The sequence below is a fragment of the Myxocyprinus asiaticus genome, chromosome 1 (genome assembly GCF_019703515.2).
Source record: "Myxocyprinus asiaticus isolate MX2 ecotype Aquarium Trade chromosome 1, UBuf_Myxa_2, whole genome shotgun sequence".
In the NCBI taxonomy this organism is placed as follows: domain Eukaryota; kingdom Metazoa; phylum Chordata; class Actinopteri; order Cypriniformes; family Catostomidae; genus Myxocyprinus; species Myxocyprinus asiaticus.
The window spans coordinates 60,072,006-60,096,956 of NC_059344.1; the positions used below are offsets into that span (position 1 = coordinate 60,072,006).

Here is a 24,951-nt window from a genome sequence, read left to right on the forward strand (position 1 = left end):
TATGCCACAATGATGGAACCTTAAGATTTAGTTTTGTTTGTGAACATTTTTAAAAATACTCACAGTCCCCAAAATTAGAGGGATGGAAATTTCCGGGATTCATAAAACCTCTAAATCGGAGCGTAGAACAAATTTGCTGAATCATGGAACAGACGTGTAATAGTTGCCTGCACTCTCCAGAGGCTATTGAATTTCTCATCCATATTTATTTCTTAAATATATGCTTCTTTTCAGGTTTGGTACATGTGCCAACAGTTACTCCACTCCTGCTATATTTAAACCCGCAGTCGCAGTAGGATCTACAGTGTTAACCTCACAGCACATGCACTTAGCGGTCAATGAGACACGGGGGGAGAAGAAAACAGACGTCTACTAACGAGTGACTGTGGAAGAGACACTGAAGGGAGGAGGTTCATAGGGGGACTAGATCAGGGGGTAGAAGTGTTATGAATTATGTATGCTAAACAGACGGTCACATGCAAGGCATCTAGGTTACAGGAATTAGAGCAACAAGGCATGCACCGGGAAACAGGAAGTGACACGCATGGCAACCACAAGCCCAAAAGCAGAAAAGCGCATACCTTTAGCTTGGAATGAAACTCACGAGATTTCCTTCTGGCAAGAACCTGAATGTGACTAGACACCTGCAGGGTAGGGGAGGGGAGGAAAACAAAGGAACAGCCTGTAACCATGGCGATGAAAAGCCCCCCTGCAACTGGGCAGAGCCAGACGTACCTTGATGGCAGCTTGGATTTCTCGAACTTTCTTTCTTGCTAAGACCTGTATGTGACTAGACACCTCCATTTTTTTTTAAAACAAGAAAGGCAAAAAGAAAAGAAAACGATGAAGAATTATATACATTTATAAAGGATAAGTTCAACCAAAAATGAAAATTCTGCCATTTTTACTCATCCTTATGTTGTTCCAAACCGACCACATGATTACTTTCTTCATTGGAACACAAAATGAGACATTTTGAACAGTCGTACTAGTCACTACACTACTCTTTTCAATGCAATTACAAGGAATGGGGACTGTGGCTTTCAAGATTTAAAAAGAATTCAAAAGCACCATAGAAGTGGTCCATATTACTTATGCACTAAGTAATATTCCTCCTTTGTGTGAGGAACAGACCGAAATTTTATTAGTTTAAAAAACGATTCATTTATGATTCGGTCATCAATACTTCTCTCACAAATGCGCCAAAATGCAGGGCGGACATGGAGATTTTCATTGAATAACAGCTTAAATTTCAGTTTGTTCCTCACACAAAGCTATCATATGAATTTTGAAGACTTAGAATAAAGCATATAATTAGTTGTATGGACCACTTTTATGGTACTTTTGTGTACTTTTTAAAGCTTGTAAGCCTCAACCCCCATTCCTTGTAATTACATTAGAGAGCGACTAGTACAACTTTTAAATGTTTTTCACTTTTATCAGACTTAAATGGGCCTTTTTTGACAATTTAGAGCTTGACAGTCCCAGTACTCATTCACTTTCATTATATGGAAAAGAGTGGCCAGGATGCTCCTCAAAAATTTACAGAAGACAGGAAGTCAAACAGCTTTACAACAATGAGAGTGAGAAAATAATGACAGAATTTTCATTTTTGGGTGAACTATTCCTTTAACAAACAAAACATTGGAGGAGGGGTTTAGAGTGTTTTCATTCGGCTCTATTAAAAGCATGTCCAAGCAACGCAGCGAGCCGACAGCCAACAAGCGTTCCGTCCGCTTACCTCCTCACTTAAGTGAGCTGATTAAGGAGGATGCAGGCTTCTTAAGCACATTAAGAGAGCACAGATGTGATCTTCTGTGTGTTGAATGAGAATGGCCACGTCTAGTATTCTTCGGGGAGGAGAGCGAGAGCGGCCTCAAGGGCCCCGGAGCTCTTAACCACTGCGCTGCATATTCCAACAAGTCATAGTTGTGTTTGTGAATTATGTACTAATTGTATAATTATAATCGGAGTTTGTGTGATGTTGTAATGAGGCTCTGTACCGAGGGGTTACGTGGAAAGCGTTCCTCATCTTAATCAGGCCAATCACACACAAGGGCCACACACTGAACGTGGCGCGTTAATTAGGCCGGTGGTCTCCGGAGGCCTGCCGCTCTTAACTCTCCAGCCTGGCAAAGTCACATTTAAACATATCGCAGCACCACAAGTGGTCCTTTGACCTTTCCAAATTAATTACAACAATCACTTCAATGGTTTAGGTTTGGCCAAATGAAATTAGAATAGGATTGTTGTGATGTTGCAACGTTTGGGTCGATTTCTTTGCTGTGAGTTTGAGAAATGTCAATATAAACATTTTGGCATTTGCATGTTATCTATATGTTTATGGTGTTTATTCTGGGTTAAAACAGCTTAAGCTCTATTATCAGCTTCTGTGGCATCTTGTAAAAAATAACTAAAATAACAAACAAACAGAAAAATCGAATTTACATTAATGCACTTATAGTGGAAGTCTATGGGGCAAGGTATTCTGGAGGATTTAAATGCAGAAATGTGAAGCTTGTATTTTTGTTAAAGGGACAGTTCACCCAAAAATGAAAATGCTCTCACCCTAATGCCACCCCAGATTTGTATGACTTTCTTTCTTCTGCAGAACACAGATTAAGATTTTTAGAAGAATATGTCAGCTCTGTAGGTCCACACAATGCAAGTGAATGGTGACCAGAACTCAGAAGATCCAAAAAGGACATAAAGGAGAATGTTAAATTCACATCTTCTGAAGCGGTAAAACAGATCAACATTTAAGTTTTTACTTAAAATGTCCAATTTCACATTCCTCTTCTTTTGTTTTTTGGCCATTAGGATCCTTCATGCATATCGCCACCTTCTGGTCAGGGCTGGTCAAAGGTGAAGATTTATGGTAATAAAAAAAAAAAAAAAGGACATAAATATTGATCTGTTTCTCACCCACACTTATCATATCACTTCTAAATCATAGATTTACACACTGGTGTCATATGAATTATTTTTATGCTGAATTTGTGATTTTTGGAGATTCAAAGTTCTAGTCACCTTTCAAATGCATTGTATGGACCTACAGAGCTGAGATATTCTTCTAAAAATCTTAACTTGGGTTCTGAGGAAGAAAGAAATTCATGCACATCTGTGATGGTATGAGGGTGAGTAAATGATGAGAGAAATTTCATTTTTGGGTGAACTATTCCTTTAAGCACTTACATGAATTGATCAATCAAAAAGTGCTTTTTTATATATATATATATATATATATATATATATATATATATATATATATATAAACTTTAAAGTTCTAAATTGTCCTTTTGAAGTAGGACTACTTTTCTAAGTGGATGAACTTCAGATTAGGCATTACCAACATAATTATTTCATCATGTCTCTTCTAAGTATCTTTGTACATATACAATTCGAATGTTACCAGGTTTACATGGTCATAAATTGAAAGATTGAATAACTTTCCCCATGTTAAAATGTCTAATGTTTAAAAGTTATGACTATGCTTTCTGTATATGACTGTATATTTGTTATGTTTTTTGTCCAGTGCTGTACACTTAAAAAATGTACTTCCATTTTTAAGTGCATTACTGTAAACATGTTTCTTGTTTGTTTGTACAAACTAAGGGACAGAATTATTGTCTGTGGTAATTAGCAGCATGCTGTCAATACAGTTTAAGTTGCATGGAACCTGGAATATTTCTTTAACTAATAAAACAAACAAACAGATAAATTATGTTCCTTGCCCACTGTAGTAAATCTAGCTGTTAACACATACAGACCATCATGACAAATTATAATACAATTAAATGGAGAAACACAGTTCCATGAATTTAAACGGGTAAACAGGTCATCAGTGTAAAAGTATTTCTATTTGTCTGTTCTGTGTTTTGCTAGATCGGATCTCAACTCTTTATAATACACCTTAAAATAGTGATAGAAATATAGAGATAGGCTATATGTTTGCTAATATGTGATTAGGTTTCTTGGCCATAGCTGTAGTTTAGCACAATGCTCCCATGAAGCTGAATAATATATCTCAAGTCAAAGTCCAGAATTACGGGTTCTTCTCTCCTAAAATTGCATCAGCGTTCTTGCACCCAGCCTGAGCATGCTGCAAAGCTCCATGAGCAGCTATGTGTTTGTTTGTGTGCGTGCATGTGTGTAAAACTTGTGTTTATATGTGTCCAAGTAGGGATGGGCGATCAGTAGTAATTTGTCAACTGGTATAAATTTCAGAGTATCACCTTTATCATAAATAAACAAAACACCACTGCATGTCTAACAAGGTACAGTAGATGTACAGAAGAGAAATGGAGAAAAAAGTGGAGCAGCAACAGATGTCACTCAAATCCTCAAGTGAATTATTGAACTGAATTACTGAATTATTTAATGAATGATTAAATAATATCTATATTACCAGTACTTGTTATATCTAAAAAGTAATTATACAAAGTTGTTAAAATGTATATAGTATGGATGGCTACATGTATATCAAAATAGAAAAAATAAGGCAAAGAAACACGTGATGGAGTGATTTGCTTCACAATCTAAGGAAATGCTTATGGCAAACGAAACGCTTAAGTCAACTAAAGAGAGAGGAAAATAACAGTATTTCATAAAATAATGTATTTTTGATAAAAATAATTTTTATTGTCATTAACATGACTGAAACTCAAAAATGGAGCTTTCATAATCTTTTTCTGTTGTTTTTGAATCACTTTTCCAAAATGTGTTTAGCAATAAAACGTCCTGGTCTTTCGTAACCTCCGTTCCCTGATGGAGGGAACGAGATGTTGTGTCGATGTAGTGACACTAGGAGTCACTCTTGGGAGCCCCAAACACCTCTGCTTTTTGAAAATATGCCAATGGGAATTGGCGAGTGGAATTTGCATGCCACTGCCCCAGACATACGGGTATAAAAGGAGCTGGTATGCAACCACTCATTCAGGTTTTGTGCTGAGGAGCCGAGACAAGGTCCTGGCCATTTCAGCGGGTAGTTCAGTATTGTGGCAAGAGGGACACAACGTCTCGTTCCCTCCATCAGGAAACGGAGGTTAGGAAAGTAACCAGGACGTTCCCTATCTGTCACTCACTCGACGTTGTGTCGATGTAGTGACACTAGGGGTCCCTATACAAAATGCCACAACTAGCTGAACTGTGTTACTTGGACTGGCGGTGTGAGACGGGCAGACCGCTGTGTGCCTCTTAGCCAGTGCACCAGGCCGTCATGTAACCTCCCCCAACGCTCCTTCGGGAACAAGTCGACTGCCCAAAAAATAGGGACAGGCTAGCCCAGCCATGGCCTTTTTTCCTCTTTTTTTCTCCCCAAAAAGAGTGGAATTTGTTAACAATCTGGGGGCCATAAATGTCTATGTCGGGGGGGGGGGGTGTCACTCCCAAGGGGAAGACACCGCGGAGACCACACCCTGCCCAGAGAAAAGAGGGGGGGGGGGGGTTGAGTGGAAATACGTCACATGGTCTTACCGAGTCTTGTCGAAAGTATATCATGTCCAGAAGTCCCATGGTAGGTCCTACACGAGGGGGGAGGAGTTTCTACAAACATGGTGACCGATGCAGTTTACTGACAGGGAAACAATTTAGCGGAAGATATCACATGGGGTCACCTGCGGGGAACCAGCACATGTGGACCACCTACCTCAGTTCAGGGCCTAATTAGCACACGTACTGGTCTGGCAGCGAGTTTCTCCGCAAACTCGTCTGCCACAGGGCTAAGGAGGAAAGTCATCCAGGTATCACAGCATGTGAACACGACTGGGAGGCAAAAGCGCACATCTTCACCTCAAGGGAGGGGAAAGGCGCTATGCACAAGCAGTACACCCAGCCAGATGTCCCAAAACTTACCTGCTCGTACCTGACAATACACGGGACAAACCGGCTCAACCCAGAGATTGTAGAACCTCGCAAAGGTGTTGGGTATTGCCCAGCCCACTGCTCTGCAGATGTCTGCCAAAGAGGCACCACTGACCAAGGCCCAGGAGGCCGATACACTCCTAGTATAGTGGGCTCGTAACCCCAAGGGGGGCAGCACGTCCTGAGCGTGATATGCCATCATGATGGCATCAACAACCCAGTGGGCGATCCTCTGTTTGGAGACAGCGCTTCCTTTCCGCTGTCCACCAAAGCAGACAAAGAGCTGCTTAAGTAAATCGCCCCCCCCGTGCTAACTGACGCAGCCTCAAACCCGTAGGTAGAAGGACCGAGGCGGGGAGCCGCTGGGGTGGTCTTTCCCTCTAACGAACGAAAAACCGCGACCGCAACGTTGCCATGGTCATGCTCTCGCAGTGAGAATATGACCCATCCACGAACGCTGTCTCCGCGTGGGCAGCGCCCAAGCACGTAAGACCGTGATTGTGGCCATCGGAAGCGGATAGATAATGACCGCAACCAGGAAATACAAATGGAGAGGCATCTTTAAAAAGACGCTCTCCGTTAATGCCACTCTTTCAGTAGGAAGAATATACTCTTTTAGCTGCTGAAGCACCCAGGGGCGTTCTCTGCACTTCACCAGTGAAAGAGTGGGAGAAGCCGCTGTAATGCGCCGTAAATCCAACAGCTTTTCGAGGTGAATGGATCAGCAGAGTAATTCAGCTCGCTGAACACAACCGCTTTGCTCCGAAGAGAAAATCTGAATGAGTGGTTGCATACCAGCTCCTTTTATACCCGTATGTCCGGGAGAGTGGCATGCAAATTCCACTCGCCAATTCCCATTGGCCTTTTTTCAAAAAGCAGAGGTGTTTGGGGCTTCCAAGAGTGACCCCTAGTGTCACTACATCGACACAACGTCGAGTGAGTGACAGATAGGGAACTGCAAAGAATACCGTAATATAAATGTTTGCTCATACCGACCACCCCTAAGTGTTAGTATCTCTTTATTTCTGCTCTTCGTCTGTGTGAGATGCAAGTTTTCTTTCTGCAGAAGCTCGGACAGCAGGCACATTACAACAGTACTGCCTTCCCTTTTTAATGCCATGCATGCAAGATCATATGGATTCTCTTACCTGCTTCCTTGTCCTCGTCTTCCCAGTTCTGAGTTTAATATATCTGGCTATCAGCTCATTGCGACCTATGGAAACACAGAAGACAAGATATGCTTTGTAAAGAAATTAAGTTAATGTTAATATATAAAAATGTGGAAGTGTCTTGACAATATGCAATTTATTTGAATCAATTAGCCTTATCAGACAGGAAATGCATGGCCTTCAGTTCATATGCATAAGCCAAAATTGAGGCAACATCCACAATTGTTCCCACCATGTAAGCAACATGTAGCAGTCTTTACCCCAGCAAACGAACAAACACGCCTAATTTAAATGAAAACATGCCCGTGCATGCTATTACCATGAAAATAGCCCAACAGCTCTACAGCTTTTTAATTTAATCAAATTTAATCCCAATTTCTTCAAAGCCTCACGCCATGAAAAGAAACAGATCCAGACATTCATACGATTACAGCGCGTAACAGCAGAGAGGAAACATATTCATTTAACACACTACTGTTCTCACTAAATAATAATTAAAGCATGGTTTTGTAGTGATCTCCAATTAATGGCAGCTCTACACATTCTTGTGCCCTTGGTGCTGCTCTAATTACTGATGCAAGGCACAGTGACCCCTGCTAAGCCTTTTCATATGTTAATAACATACCTCCACCCATAAACTATTACGCAAATTATATGTAAGAAGCCACTTTAATTATGTGTCCAGCTGTAGCCAAAAGTTGCCATAGAGCCCTCTCTCTCTCTTTTTTTTTTTTACAGGCCCATGTAATAAAACTCGCTCTTTAAACAGGCAACCACAAAATTGATGTAGCTAACAATTTACAACATGTCCACCTAATTTACTCTGGAACAACATTTATCTGTTTTCCTCAAAATACAATTTGCATAAAGTAAAGGGAACGGCAAAAAAAAAAAAAAAAAAAAAAAAAACAAACGACGCTGTTGGACAAGAACATAAAATGTTACATTATAGTTCAGCCACACAACAAATTCTAAAGCAAGCATTACCATTACTGCTGCTATTTCACATTGCACATTGTTCTACTGTAAATCTCTAACGTTAAGTATTAAGGCCCGAGTATATACTTTGTTTCTGTGTGTTTCGGATCGCCGGCGGAGCCATTCAAAGTATACTCTTCTGACCACAAGCAAATACGAACATGTTTGACACACCACAACTGCTTTGTGATACTCTTTTAGTACAGTACCTACAATTTTTGCCTGGCGGACCATAAAAACGGTGGGGGAAAAAATCCCATAGACTTACATTGGAGGAGGAACCCAGGCCATACCTATGACCACAATGTATGACAACCTAGCAATGCCCTATAAACCACCCAGAACATCCTAGAAACTGCACAGCAAGTGGGACTAAGTTGTGAAATGTTAAGTAATACCAAGCTATAGAAAGTCTGATTTTTTTCATCAAATAGTTTATTATGTTTCCAGGAATGCTGGTTATTCATGTTTTTGAGACGTTACAGACATTACAGCTGATTTTCTGTAAAGCTGAGTAAATCATTCTGAATAAAAGTAATGGCCAGCATCATCAAATCTGATTATCGTTGTCCCATGTCTGCCAAACATGTTGAGTGGTCCAAACCTAATCTGCAGCCTGAAACTGAACTTTTGGTCAGATCTTAGGCGTGAAGGCACTTAGCTGCATAGAACGCTATAGGATGCACCCTAGCTCCCTATTTACTGAATGACTTAACCTCCAGCGTGCTGTCTGTCTGCACTGGTCTCGGAACAGTTTGAAATGCACCTTATTTGAATCCTAACTCCATATACAGCCTCTGAAAGCACATTTTCCAGCTTTTGCATGAATACATTTATTCTCAATGTGAAAATGCATATTAAATATATAGGAATGCATTTACTAATATTATTGAATAGAACCTTATTTTTCAGTGATAACAAAATAAAATAACACAATTTATATTAAAATATAGTGAAATGACCCACAGATGTTATAGTTGAAAATTATTCAAAATAACTAACATGTTTTTTCAACTTTTGATGGAAAATGGTCCCATTTTCCACATATGTGGACTTCATTTTATGAGCGCACTGACGCATGAAAAATTTATGGATTTTTTAAAGTGGCATATCAAACGAAACTAGAGACACTACCCTTTACAACCAAATAGGTTTCAATAAAAAAACTTAGAGGTTTCTTACCAGAGGCACTTTTGCTGGCGCTGCGCCCATAGTAGCACTTCATGGAAATCGATAACATGCTGTTGTGTCAAGTTATGCAGTGCGGCAGAAGTTTAACCCTTAAATGACAGTGTAGAGTCTTGTAAACATTATTCAGTCAGGGTTTAATTCATTTAAATTATGCACTGCGTATAGCGAAGCCAAAATACAATGTCCACACATGTGGACGCAGGGGTCGCACGAGGTTGATATTGCACATTTATTTGATATTTATAATGAAAAACACAGGAAATGATGGGGGAATGGCATCAGGAAATGACATGAGACTCGAACTAACTCAATGTTTCAATGCTCGATGTTTCACTATCGCTAGGCCACGGCTCACCCAAAATGAAAATTCTGTTATTACTTACTCATCCTAATGCTGATTCAAACTTGTATGACTTTCTTTTATAGAACACAGAAAGAAAAATTTGAAAAATGTTCATACTGCTTTTTAGCCATATAATAAAAACTGTCAAGCTCCAAAAACAACAACAAAAAACATCATAAAACTACAGTAAAAAGTAGTCAATATTATGACTCTTGCACTATTTTCAAAGTCTACTGAAGTCCATGATCACTTTGTATGATGAACTGACAGAAATTGTAGTTGCTATTCACTGTCTAATCACAAAAATAAAATTTAGACTGTTGTACAGGTTTAGAGCAACATTAGGGTGCGTAAATACGACAGAATTTTCATTTATCCTTTTAAAGGTAGTGTTTGAGGAATGGCAGCAGATGTGTTGTAGGTGTGGATTGGAGTGGATGTGGGGCGACTGGCTGTGGCTGAGGTTGGGCTGAGGCTGAGGTCTGTTGTTTGTGAAATGGGCACACACTGAGATGGCAAAGCCGTGGCGTCCACCTGCTGTGCACTGGAGTGGGAGGGGTGTTGGCTTGCTGCGTTCAGGTGGGCTGGGTAATGTCTTTTGAGCTTCTGCTATTAGACACACCTGCCGTGTGAAAGGGAATCTCGTTCTCAATCATTTCCTCTCGCTCTTATTCAATCGCTTTTTTCCTTCTGTCTCTCCATCAGTAAAATCCCTTTTTTTTAGTTATTTTTTTTTATTTCAAAACGTCAAAAGAGGATGATGCTCAAAAGGCACAGTTTGCTTTGAAAATTGGGATCTGGAATTACATTTCCAGTGAAAGTGTTTCAATGTATAATAAAGGAACTATCAAATCTAAGCTCATTGAAAACGTAAACAGTTATGTAAGCGCTAAACAAAAGTCAACATAATGCTGGTAGAGGTGTTTACATGCTAAGCGAAGTCAAGGTAATGCACAAAAATCAAGGTGCCTAGATTTTGCTTAAACTGTTTATGACCTTTACCCAAAAAGTACACTGTTTAAAGTGTTACACGAACACGCGTTGTTGTGTTGATTATTAAGCATTACTATGTAAGACTGTGTATGAATTTGGCAGATTCTTTAATCCCAAACAACTTCCCAAGATATACATTTTATCAGTATGCATTACCAGAGAATAAAACCAATGCCCTAGCACCATGCTCTACCAACTGGGCTAGAAACTCACAAATCATTCAAACATTTAGCCATGCCAAAAAACAACAACGGTCTCAATATGAAAAAAACGAGGCACCCTTTTTGTGAAGACACTCCTCAACAGAGGGCCAAAGCCAATCAATGGCTTTCCAACATGCGTATTTGATGCATGTGCGTTCTGAAAGGAGGCGCAGCTCTTTTTCTTAACGTAGGGCATTTTGTTAAGGCTACAACAGCAAAGAAAGACCATGTGACCTGCAGGACAAATAAATAGCATCTGGGGATTTTCAGTTCCAGCCCTCCTCCCCAGCATGCCAACACTGTAATCTCTCCCATATGAAGCCAGGGTCTCGCCACTTTCAATAATTCACACACTGTGTACACATAACATGACAATAAGGGCATTCATGCAGACGCCTGATTCCTAGATCAAAGCTCAAAAACGGCCAGCTGTAAGCATGCTTACTGCTGAATAATTCATTCTTTTCACCGCCTTGAAAAAAACCCGGCTCAGCGGGACTTGGCCAGCATGCTTTATTTCCTGTGTTTGCTGGGCAAAACAACATTGGCAGAGGGAAAAGGAATCAAAAAAGAGGGAGAGGACACATTGGAGGTCCTTAAACTTCAGGAAACAAGCCTCCAGTAATACTGTGACATTTTCAACTTTGTAGCACTCATCAAACTTAGTAGAAATAGGTGAATACAGTATTAAAAAGGCACTGAAACTAAAATTCAAATCATTCCTTATATTCAAAGATACCAAAAATGTAGTGCTTTTTTAAAAGCATTTTGTAAAGGTCTACTTACACCAACAGCTGAACAATAAAAGCATAGCACATAATGTAAAGCTTTTCACACCAGGATTAAAATGAACATTCAGCAGGCTTAATGAAAGGAAAGTTTACTACAGTACTTCAGGTGACACAATGCACCTTTAAGCATTTAAAAGTTTACAAACAGCTATAAAAATGGGAGACGTCAAACTCTGCTAAAGAGATCTATATTTGGAGACTGCTAAGATTTTGTATTTATTTTTTTACATGAGAAAATGTACCTTGTAGATTTACAAAAATAAGATTTTAATTACGTTAAGTTCAGTAAGAATGTTCCTAAGAGATGGCTAAACATAACATTATATTGGAGATGAAAATAAAATAGTTTAGGGGCACTTTGCTGTATGTTAGTCGTGGGACAAAAGTGAAGATGATTGAACAGTTTGCAAATCTGCAAAAAGGTTTGGATGTGAGAACAGCACTCAGAAATTACCATCAAATACAGCACTGCTTTGAGACTTTACATTAATTCACAGATACTCATTCTCACAAGAAGTGTTTAATACAAGTTCAACCAGGCATCGGCAACCTATGGCCAATGCTGGCACATGGAGGGGTAATCACTGGCACACCAGCAATGGCGAAAGAGAAGCAGACTATTTTATTTATATAAATTCCACACTTGCATTCCAATCTACATCTTAATGTAATCCTTCCTCATGATCACGCAGCGTGTTTTCATGAGCTGAATGGGTGGCTAAACAAAAAGTTGAAATGTGACGAGACCGCAGTATACCCAACAGATTAATGCAGCGCGTGCATGCCATTCACGCATCACGAGCCGGCAGCGCTTCACTTTTGGTTAATCGCGCGAGTAAACGCACCTGCTTTGCTTCGGTCAGGGTGCGTGGATGACAGCCTTCATTCCGTGTTTCATTTGTTTCTTTTTACTTTCAGAACAACACGTGATGTAATAAGGAAAACACCACTATTAATCCTTGAGATTTTCAACCCAGTATACAGGTACACCCTCCTTAAACCATAGTCACACTCAAAATTACATTAAACGATTGAAGGAGAAAACATAAACCCACATCGTTGGGTTAAAAAAATCTGAGTATATTCAAAATACAAATTAAACCTGAAAATAAAGTTTTAGGATTTTGCATATGCGACTCACCGATTTATTTGCACCACGTAAAGAATATAAAAAAAGAGAGTTGGCATGACTGAGTTTTCAGTTTTTGTCATTGTCTTTAGTTTTGAACAAGCCACTGTGTTATCCTGCCCATGATCAGACACACAGAGAATAAGCCTCCCCTCATTAACAGCATGTTAGGAGCACGGGTAGCAGAACTGCAGCCAAGAAACGCTTGTGCCAGTCCGGTTATGGACTATGGTCCATTCTGACAAGTGATTTCGATCTCATCACAGTGTTTAGTGTAAAAGTCCGCTCTTATGTCTTTTCTGAGAGTCTTGTTGCTTGCCCGGAACAGCTGTTATGTCCATGAGTTTGAATTCTGCACTGTAATGTGAGCTCATGCATGAGGCAGCACAGTGAATAGATGGAAGCGTTCCTTCTCATAAATAATGCGGAGAAATGCTCAGAATCTACTGACGTACATGTGTACTGTCCTACCAATCATAAGTCAGAGTTTACACATATACCACATTTTTGTGACGTTCCTTTAACTTTCATTTTTAAACCGGAAGAACGAAATGAAATAAAAAGAAAAAATAACCACTTTCCCCTTAAGAATAAACACAATGCAACCTATACAAATCTGATAACATCTCAACATATGTGTTTTGGGGTTTCATGGCCCTTTAAGAAGTATTTTATTCTTAATAATGTTTTGTAAATCTGTCCCCACATTCAAGTTGACCCTGTTGCTTTGTCAAAAGGTACACACCTTTACTATCTCCACCTTTATTACATAATCTCTGGCTTTTTCTAAAGGTTTGAGAATCACTGCAACGGAAATAAAAAATAGAAAAACCATAGATCAAAGATAACAGTCCCACGTCCATCTTAAATTCTACAGTACTTCCTACAGGAAGAAAGTAAATTTTGTTCTGACATTAGACAAACTTTTATCCCCAGTGTGAACAGGTCAATAGGAATGCTTTGTTACAATTTAAAGTTTGTTGAATTTGGGAAATATGGAATGTAATTAATTTTCAGATTGAATATTCACCCTCGGTATGGACAGGCTTAAAGTCAGCTGGTTCTACAGCAGTGTAGTGTAAGTGAGGATGAATCCAATTAGGGGGTGGGAAAGGAGAGGATGTGAACCCTTGAAAGAGTTTCTCCAGTTGTAAGTCAAAACAGCAGGGAAGGATTTGGTATTTATGGGCCTCACTCCCCCAAAAGCAGAGCACTGGGCATCAGGCAGAGAAGAAAAGTGTGTATTCGTCCTCTCAAGTAAGAAAAGGCTTCCTTTAATTTTAAAGACACCAGGGTCCATATCAATAGCTCCCAAAACAGCAGAAGCCACTCAGTGGGGCCTGCCGGTACCCCTCTTTCTAGCATTGTCCCCCAGCTGACTCTTCATTCAATTAGGGATGCACCTCCGCCCTCTCCCTGAGAGGAAAGAGGCACACACTCCCTCCCTACTCCCTACTGAGAGCTGTCAGCACTCCTTTTCCAATTTAGACACCAACTCATCCTCCCGTTAAACTTAACAGATATGCATGTACAGACACTTGCCATTGAAGGCTTTCTCTGAATAGGGTGTGTCATTGATAATTGCCCGGTCTGGAACTGAGGTGTGACTCTAGTTGGACATTGGCTAAGCTGGAGGACAATTAACAGTCTTAATACAAATGTTCACCCTCTCATTACATCTCTCGGTTACTGTATCCTCTCTTTGAACTGATGAGGTTTACACAGTTGCTACGTCTACCGCTACTCTCCCTAACCCCCTATGACCCTCTGATGCGGCCCACTTTACCACACATTCACTCACCCTTCACAATAATGCATCACACTACTTTCATTTTCACAAGGTTTCATGACCTCATCTAGGCTGCTTTTAATCAGCTCTGCACAGCAAGCATCTCCTCAGTGTTTATAGCTGTTTCTCAGAGTTGCCAAAACACCCATGCAGCAAAGGACGAAGAGGGCTTTATAATTCAACTTTCAAATAAGTAATCATTATTAATGTGTCTACACTAAACATCTTTTCACAGTCCACAATGATCAACAAAATTCTACTGCTGAAATCTGGCTGGAAATTCCAGCTTAAACAATTGTAATACTTTACATGGATTCTTGCTGGTCCAAGCTGGTAATTCATGGTCATTAACTGGTTCAATCTGGACTAGATGGATAAACAGCTGGAGCTGGTGGATCTGGTTTCAACCTGGTAAACCACTTTGGTCAAGCTGGTTAGAGCTGGTAGACCACCTTAGGACAGCAAGAAACCACGTTGTTCTACAACGTGGCTTGATGACCTAAAGCTAGCATGTTTTTTCATCCAGATGTTAGTTATTTATAGACACTAGCTGGGCCAAGTTGGTCTGAATGGTTCATCAGCTGACCTTCCAGTTGGTGGATCAAATTTCAGCATTATAGAATACATTTGGCAAACTGATTAGAGCTAGTAGAACAACTTGGAACAGCAAAATAATAATAATAATAAAAGAGCAGGGTGCAGGACATTTATGGTCATTAGCTGGTCCAAGCTAATCTATTTGGCTCATCAGCTGGTCTACCAGCTCGTGAATCTGGATTTCACCTGGAAGAACATCATGGTCAAGCTGGTCAGAGCTGGTCAAGCTGGTCAGAGCTGGTAGACCACCTTTGAGCAGCAACAGACAGGCTTGGACACCTTATGCTAATATGATCAGGTTTTTCCAGTACACTGAAAAAAATATATATATTCCTGGCTTCGGCAAATATTGCTCATTAAAATAAACAGATTTTACTGAGAGCATAATGTTGTCAACTTTCCTTAATTAAACACTATATGTGTGTGTGGTGAGCATGGCGGGCCGAGCGGCGTCTGGGGAGAGTGAAGCCGGGAAGATGAGTAATGAATGAGGTCCACCTGTGTGCCACACCGGTCTCGTGTTCCAGCGAGGGGCGGCGGGAGTATTTAAGGAGAGGAGACAGTGGCAGAGGGGAGAGAGAGACGCACAAAGCTGTCTGTGTGTGTGTGTGTGTTAATTTGTTTGACGCAGCTGGCTAAAAAGCAGTGTGTGTGTTTTATATGGGGCTGGAAAGCACTCCGTTACGTTGTACACTGAATAGTGTAATTAAAGCGTCTTACGTGTTTGTTAAAGGCTTCCTCCTTTGCCATGAAATGTTACAATGTGACACAAGATATTGAGATTATGCTGTACTCATAATAATTAAAAAACATTGCTAATTATTTTAAGTGAAGCGACATTAATCTGGAGTTTAGTAAACTCAACCTAATTTTTAAAGATTCCATTGGAAACCACGTGATGCAGAATGTGACTGAACTTTTTGGCAAAAAAAGTTTTTTTTTTCATGTGTTGTCCACGAGCCAGTCTCAAATATGCTTGCTTAAAATTCAAAGGTAATTTACTTTAAACATAGTGTGAAATCAGTAGAGTTTTTTGCTATCAATTTTCTGTTTGTTCAAGTTTCTGTTCGCTTAAAGTTACGTAAACTTACACTATGTTTAGTTTGCAAAATTTACAGTATATTGAATGTGTGTCTGCATGAGGCTAATACGATGTGTACATGTAAGATTTCTCATTGTCGGGCAGTGGCGAAGAAGTCCTGCAGATTTTTCACCGGAGAGACAGTTATGCTGCCTTCACGTGCTATCAGAATTATCGTAAATACGAGTTTCCCACTCAGAAGTTGCACATGAATGACCCCTCAAGTCGTAATTACGACTGGGAAACTCTGAGATAATTTTGATACCCGAGTTTCAGAGATGGGAGGAGTCCTAAACTTTCAACATGGTGAAGTAGAGTACAGTTTCTGAAATGAATGATAGGTTTTGTTCATTTTCCTAAATACAGCTAATTGTTTTGGTCATATTCATTTATGTATATCAGCAACCATTCTATGCATGATCTACATTTTTAAACCTTGAAAATAGCTTGTATTTGACCAAGATTCAATTATCGTAGGCAAACTAACTGAGTAATATATATTATGGTGTCAAAAAAAAAGTTCCTCCGCTGACTACCACCCCTGGAGTCACGAGTTCGAATCCAGAGTGACCTGAGTGACCATGCCACCACAAGGACCTAATAAGTAGTGGGAATTGGGCATGCCAAATTGGGGAGAAAAGGGGATAAAATGAAAAATTAAAGTTCCTCAAGATATACAGTTGAAGTCAGAAGTTTACATACATCTTAGCCAAATGCATTTAAACTCTTTTACAATTCCTGACATTTAATTGTAGAAAAAATTCCCCATCTTAGGTCACTTAGGATCACTACTTTATTTTAAGAATGTGAAATGTCAGGCCTGGGTAGCTCAGCGAGTATTGACGCTGACTACCACCCCTGGAGTCGCGAGTTTGAATCCAGGGTGTGCTGAGTGACTCCAGCCAGGTCTCCTAAGCAACCAAATTGGCCCGGTTGTTAGGGAGGGTAGAGTCATATGGGGTAACCTCCTCATGGTCGCAATTAGTGGTTCTCGCTCTCAATGGGGCACGTGGTAAATTGTGTGTGGACAGCGGAGAGCCTTCACATGCGGAGTCTCCGCTGTGTCATGCACAACGAGCCACGTGATAAGATGCGCAGATTGACGGTCTCAGAAGCGGAGGCAACTAAGACTTGTCCTTTTCCACCCGGATTGAGGTGAGTTACCATGCCAGCACGAGGACCTACTAAGTAGTGGGAATTGGGCATTCCAGATTGGAGAGAAAAGGGGATAAAAAACTGTTTTTTAAAGAATGTGAAATGTCAGAATAATATTAGAGAGAATTATTTATTTCAGCTTTTATTTCTTTCATCACATTCCCAGTGGGTCAGAAGTTTACATGCACTTTGTTAATATTCGGTAGCATTGCCTTTAAATTGTTTAATTTGGGTCAAATGTTTTGGGTAGCCTTCCACAAGCTTCTCACAATAAGTTGCTGGAATTTTGGCCCATTCCTCCTGACAGAACTGGTGTAACTGAGTCAGGTTTGTAGGCCTCCTTGCTCGCGCAAGCTTTTTCAGTTCTGCTCACAAATTTTCTATCGGATTGAGGTCAGGGCTTTGTGATGGCCACTCCAATACCTTGACTTTGTTATCCTTAAGCCATTTTGCCTCAACTTTGGAGGTATGCTTGGGGTCATTGCCCATTTGGAAGACCCATTTGCGACCGAGCTTTAACTTCCTGGCTGATGTCTTGAGATGTTGCTTCAATATATCCACTTAATTTTCCTTCCTCATGATGCCATCTATTTTGTAAAGTGCACCAGTCCCTCCTGCAGCAAAGCACCCCCACAACATGATGCTGCCACCCCCATGCTTCACGGCTGGGATGGTGTTCTTCGGCTTGCAAGCCCAATCCTTTTTCCTCCAAACATAACGATGGTCATTATGGCCAAACAGTTAAATTTTTGTTTCATCAGACCAGAGGATATTTCTCCAAAAAGTAAGATCTTTGTCCCCATGTGCACTTGCAAACTGTAGTATGGCTTTATTATGGCGGTTCTGGAGCAGTGGCTTCTTCCTTGCTGAGCAGCCTTTCAGGTTATTTAAATAGGACTTGTTTTACTGTGGTAAAGATACTTGTCTAACTGTTTTCTCCAGCATCTTCACAAGGTTCTTTGCTGTTGTTCTGGGATTGATTTGCACTTTTCGCACCAAACTACGTTCATCTCTAGGAGACAGAATGCGTCTCCTTCCTGAGCGGTATGATGGCTGCGTGGTCGCATGGTGTTTATACTTGCATACTAGTGTTTGTACAGATGAACGTGGTACCTTCAGGCATTTGGAAATTGCTTGGATGAACCAGACTTGTGGAGGTCCACAATTTTTTTCTGAGGTCTTGGCTGATTTCTTTTGATTTTCCCATGATGTCAAGCAAAGAGGCACTGAGTTTGAAGGTAGACCTTAAAATACATCCACAGGTACACCTCCAATTGGCTCCAATTAGCCATTTTTTACTATGAATGCTCCTCCCTGCCCAGTAAGTGGCAATATGCACAAAGAATGTAAATCCCAAAAAATAAATATGTGGAGATTAATAATAAAAAATTACTTAAATATTGATCTGTTTCTCACCAGTCACCTCTGAAGACATGGACTGAACCACTGAAGTCATATGCATAACTTTAATGCCACCTTTATGTGCTTTTTGGAGCTTCAAAGTTTTGGTCACCATTCACTTGCATTGTATGGACCTACAAAGCTGAAGTATTCTTCTAAAAATATTTGTTTGTGTTCAGCAGAAGAAGCCATACACATCTGGGATGGCATGAGGGTGAGTAAATGATGAGAGAATTTTCAGTTTTGGATGAATTATTCCTTTAATGATCACTTTTCTTTGTACTCCTTAATTATTGATTTTTAGGATATTTAATTGTGCAAATAAATACAATGGAAATTGTCAATATACATTGACTAAGATTATTTCTATGCTTTTAGAAAGAGGAACTTGACTAAGCACAGAAAGAAGCAGATGCCATCATAACTGTGGAGCAGGAAGAGCGCAAGTTGCCTTTCAACCCACTGGATGTATTAATTGTCCTCGAAAATTAGTTTGGGACATCTGTCAAAACTTGGGTCAATGCACTGACTTTTTGGGCTACTTTATGCCCTTCACATTAGCTACCCAATTTTTTTTTCAGTTTATACAGTAAGTGTTGTTGAATCTTGATGATTGAAAGGTCTGGCAAAATTTAAAAGATCTTTTGAATGAATAGTTTCATTTATAAATGCAAACTTTTTCTGGTGTTTTTGGTACAGTATTAGTTCAGAGAGTTTTATCCAACCTGTGTATATTTCTGCAGTGTGCAGTCCGTTGCACTCTGAATTATGTTTATTTTGATTTACTGAAATTCTTTAAATCATTGCACAGCCCCATTATTTTTATGTTTTAAGTATATTATCATGATTTTGTTACTATTTTTGTATTTGACATATTTTGGTTCTGGGATAGCAGGAATATCTAAGTGTGATTGTAAATGTGTAAAGAACAGGCAGGTTTTACAATGTTATTCAGCTGGTCTGTTTCGATGTTACAGGTTGACAATATTGATAAAATAATTGAACTGACTGATATTCACCAGTTGTCTGTTATTTCTTCAGGTTTATTGTAAAGTTAATTGAAAGTAAATTAACAGAACCTAGAATTTGAAGCTGCTAATAGCACTTAAAAGTGAGCTAAATGAGCTTACAATGCATAGCTGGGTACAGTGGCACAGTATTTAATGTACAAATGTTTGCAGGGAAGCTCCTTAATTTGGGCATAACCAACTATGTTTTTTTAGGTAACGTTGCTTAACATTCCTATTGGAATTTGCTTAAAAAGCGTGTCGCAAATATGATGCACTATATTTTTAAGCAAATCTAGCACAATATGATTTACAGTGTAGGATGTAGGTCCATTATTGTTCATTAACTGGTTCAAGCTGGTCTATATGGTTTATCAACTAGAATATGAGCTGGTAGATCTGGTTTCCACCAGGTAGAACATCATGGTCAAGCTGGTCAGAACAAGTAGACCACCTTGGAAAAGCAACAAACCAGTTTGAGCTCCTTAAGCTTTTATGATTAGGTTTTTTGAGCATAGTGTTGGTCATTTTTGGTTATTCACTGGTCTAAGCTGGACTATATAGTTGATCAGCTAGCCTACGACCTGCTGGATCTGGTTTTAACCTGGCAGAACATCACTGTCAAGCTGGTCAGAACTGCTAGACCACCTTGGACCAGCAACAAAGCAGCATCCAACTTCTACAAACCAGGCTGACCATCTTTCTAAGAGGGTTGCAGGTAATTTATGGTGATTAGTTGGTCCAAGCAAGTCTACATGTTTGATCAGCTGGCCTACCATCTGGTGGATCTGGTTTCAACCTTTTAGAACATCATAGTCAAGCTGGTCAGAGCTGATAGACCACCTTGAAAGAGCATCAAACCAGCTTGACCACCTAAGATGGAATGACCTGGTTTTTGAAGAACATGGGGCAGTCCCCTCCTTCTTACAGGTCTAACAGAGATGAAACCATCAAGACCTCATGACCAGCCCTTCCAATAGCATCCTCTCAGCCCTTCACAGACAGTGCTCCACAGGAGCCAAAGAGCCTCTACAGCAGGAGTGTGTTATATCATTTAAAAAAGACAGCATCTAACTGCCAATGATTCCACATGGAGGGGGTGAAGCAAATAAAGCCCCATCATCCTTCCTGACAGCATGTCACAGCAAAGATTATTTAATCAAAGCAAAATCCTGGTGCTCAACTCAGACCCGATGCCATAAACAGTGTCATCATTTATAGTTATGGCACATTAATGCCTTTTAATGTTTTTGGTTATGTCCTTTGATTGCTAAAAACACGTCAAGTTTTTTTTTTTTCTCAAAGCTTTTTCAAAAAGGCTAATTTCCTACACATTTGTTTAAAACAGGCCTGACCACACTCAAATCTGGTTGCTTGCACAGGGATGAGGTCAGTGGATGCTGGATCATGGCTGTTGAGTTGGAAAATATCTAGAGATTTCTTACACTTACAAGGCTCACTTGAATTCTCTCTGTGCTTAAAGGGATACTTCACCCAAAAATTAAAATTCAGTCATCATTAATTCATGCCTATCCAACACATCGGTCTATCACTAGTTGTGAGAAAATTTGAAAATGAAGAAAAATGTCTTTACAATTTTCGTTAACAAGTGCACTGATTCACTGTAAGTATGGCAGTAGTACAAATACTTATGGTTAAAATTAAAGAATGAAATAAGGGTTCATGAGGTTAGCTCAAAGTTAAATGCTCGCATTTTGGGGTAGTGTAGTTGAGTAATACCTGGCTATAGTCATTGTGGACATACTACCAAAAAGCATGAATTCTTGGGGCTTGATATTCTCCCAATGAGCGGAGACAGCAGTCCTTTTCAAATGTGCAGTACAAGACCCACACAACAGCCCGCGTCCCTGTCACGCGTGATAGATGACTCAAGGGTCTCCGGCTCCATTAGCATCACAATAGACTAAACCAACAATATGGAGGCATTCACTCCAAGGGTCCCTGGCTAGGGTGGGCTGGGGGGAAGGGCCAGAGTGGGGCAAAAGGAGGCAGGCAGGAAGCTTTTTACACCCAAGAACAACGGCATTCAAGGACCATTGCTTGCTAGGAAGGGGAACACAAATGGACAGGAGACAAAGAGCAAGATTTGTGCATTGGAAGTAGAGCAGGTGACACAGAACTGGATTCAAGTGTGCAAAATGAGGCACTGAAGCAGGAAAAAACTAACGCATTTGGTATATGCAAAAGTTTTGCCTGCAAAATATCTAGACAACAGGTTTCCCCATGCTGCAAGAACTGAGTTCTGTAGGAAACACAATTACATATTATATTTATGTATATACACAGTGTAGTAATTTAGTTTAGTTTATAAAGTGCTTTAAAAAAAAAAAAAAAAAAAAAACATTTTGTTAATGGGGAAATATAAAAACTAACAAAATTGTTTCAACAGAAACTAAGTTAAAATACATTAGTACTCCTGAATTAAATAAAAAATTACCTTTAATTAATTTTATTTAACATGAAAATGTCACTAGACTAGAGATAATAATAGTAGGGGTGGGAGAAAAAAAAAAAAAAATTCAGTGATTCTTTCTCCAACGATTCTGAATCGATTCTAAATCGATTCTAAAAAAAATCTGAATCGATTCCAAGTTCAGTTTAAACTACGGCAGCACAATGGTGCGCGTCAGAGACAGAGTGATATGCTAGAAACAATTATGCATGTTAGACATGTATACACTACAGCCAAGCTCACAAACATGACTGTTTGCAGACAAGGTGTATTAAGCCCACAATCAATCATGCCCAAATGAAAGTACAATCTCGAAATTCATCCACAAACTCACGCACATAGCAACGGGAGAGTTAATTTGTGATAACATGTCAACCAACAACATGAAAGATGGGCACGCACCCGTTATTGCACTGATTTGCACAGAATGGAAAAAACTGCTGAAAATAATATGACAACGGTGACGTGTGTGAAGTTTTTATTTAATTTTTTTGTCTTCTGCTTCCCAATGCCTTTCTCTCCTCTTGCATTCTCTCCATTTCATTGGCTGTTGCTCAGTGCCAATCTCTCGCTGATCGGGCGAGTGTGCACACCTGACAACTCCGGTTTAAAATCCATCGTAACTTTTGCGATGGGGTCATGCGATCTGACTTCTAGTCGCAGATCAAACAGATGGAACAGCGCATACAAGATGCTTAATACATTTCTGAAGCAATAACCCCTCTATTCAAATCGTTTTACTATCACCTGTGCTGGTGAGGAAAGGATAAGGTGACATTCGCACTCTCACAGAAGCAGATATCTCATCCAAGACCAGCAACCTCTAGTTGTGGTTACAGTTAAAAATTTAAATGAATGAATTAATAATTAGTTTAAGTATTTAATAATATAGTATATGTGGGGCCTGGGTAGCTCAGTGGTAAAGACGCTGGCTACCACCCCTGGACTTCGCTAGTTCGATTCCCAGGGTGTGCTGAGTGACTCCAGCCAGGTCTCCTAAGCAACCAAATTGGCCCAGTTGCTAGGGAGGGTAGAGTCACATGGGGTAACCTCCTCGTGGTCTCTATAATGTGGTTCGTTCTCGGTGGGGTGTGTGGTGAGTTGAGCGTGGTTGCCGCGGTGAATGGCATCCACACGCGCTATGTCTCCGTGGCAACACACTCAACAAGGCACGTGATAAGATGCACAGGTTGACAGTCTCAGATGTGGAGGCAACTGGGATTCGTCCTCCGCCACCCGGACTGAGGCGAATCACTACGCGACCACGAGGACTTAAAAAGCACATTGGGAATTGGGCATTCCAAATTCCAAATTGGGAGAAAAGGGAAAAAAATCCATTAAAAAAATAATATAGCATATGTAATGTGACTTGTTCAGACTCAGACGAGGTATTTAAATCCCCTTCAATGAATCATAATCAACGTGAAGATTCACACCTCTAAACACTAGATAAACCTGTGAATTTTTACGAAATTAAACAGATTTATATAACCTCATATAACACATTTTTTACAGCTCTAAAATAAAAATTAAGTTAACTGAAAATCTATTTTTTTTTTTTTTTTTTTTTAAAGTGCTTAGCCACTGGAGTCCATGTAGAAAGATCGGTTTTAACGTTTGCTTCCAAAATGTGACTCATGTCAACCAGCTGTATTTATTGGGAGGCTTAGAGAGAAGGGTTGCAGAATGAACATTAAGGCCATTGTCGGCACACCCTTAGCGGTGACCAGTACTTCTACCTTAGCCTTTTGTGGGTCAAAATGCTGCCCCACCACCCACCTTTTTGCTTTAACAAGCTAAGAGTTTAAGCTTATACATTTTGCACTGTAAGTGTGTGCGCACATGTGTCACCCACTGAGAAGCAAGGCCTCACACACACACACATTAACGCTTGCATCTATGTTATTACCACATTTACAGAGCCTTTTGTACGGGCAAGAAACACTTACATATTCTTCTGAAAATGTACAAATCTGGTTGATTTCTATAATATAAGCCCTTGAGAGCATCATCAAAACTATAAACTATGTCCTTCATCATAGGATCTTTAAACTATGCAACAGAAGTGCTGCTGACACTATATGTCAAATTTTCAAGGTGCCTGCTGGTCAATACTTGGCAAAAATCAGGATGATTTTAGGAGCATTAGGTTAATGGAAATACTTGCTCTGATTTCTTTTTTTTTCTCCCAATTTGGAATGCCCAATTCCCAATGTGCTTTTAAGTCCTTGTGGTCGTGTAGTGATTCGCCTTAATCCGGGTGGCGGAGGATGAATCCCAGTTGCCTCCACGTCTGAGACTGTCAATCCACGCATCTTATCATGTGCCTTGTTGAGCGTGTTGCCACAGAGAAATAGCGTGTGTGGAGGATTCACGCCATCCACCGCGGCCCTAGAGTCACACATAGAACCACACTCAACTCACCACGTGCCCCACTGAGAACGAACCACATTATAGTGACCATGAGGAGGTTATCCCTTGTGACTCTACCCTCCCTAGCAACTGGGCCAATTTGGTTGCTGGAGTCACTCAGCACGCCCTGGGATTCGAACTAGCGAACTCCAGGGGTGGTAGCCAGCATCTTTACCACTGAGCTACCCAGGCCCCCCCACTTGCTCTGATTTCTGAGCTGAGAGCATTTTCACATCACAAAACAGTGAGAACTGCATGCATAACACACTTAGAACCAGTTACACGAAAATAATGAGAAAAATCTTTTGAATCAATCAGACAATTTCTTTTCTTATAAGAAGGTATTAATTTTCTGTTGTATAATTTCAATAATGTAC

At 40.1% G+C, this 24,951-nt stretch overlaps 1 protein-coding gene across 4 annotated transcripts in view; it reads right to left on the reverse strand.

Moving 5' to 3' along the window:
- The window catches only part of LOC127440621 (transcriptional enhancer factor TEF-1), a 121,244-nt gene that overhangs the window by 38,447 nt on the left and 57,846 nt on the right, over positions 1–24,951 (reverse strand). For 2 of the 4 annotated variants that reach the window (XM_051697321.1, XM_051697330.1), the window contains exons 4-5: positions 7,011–7,075; positions 582–644 (exon numbers count right to left, since the gene is read on the reverse strand). In XM_051697321.1, the coding sequence (XP_051553281.1) occupies positions 582–644; positions 7,011–7,075 (128 nt within the window). Of the gene's footprint in view, positions 1–581; positions 645–735; positions 799–7,010; positions 7,076–24,951 lie in introns of all 4 variants that reach the window. The other 2 variants (XM_051697340.1, XM_051697349.1) reach the window with 2 other exon arrangements.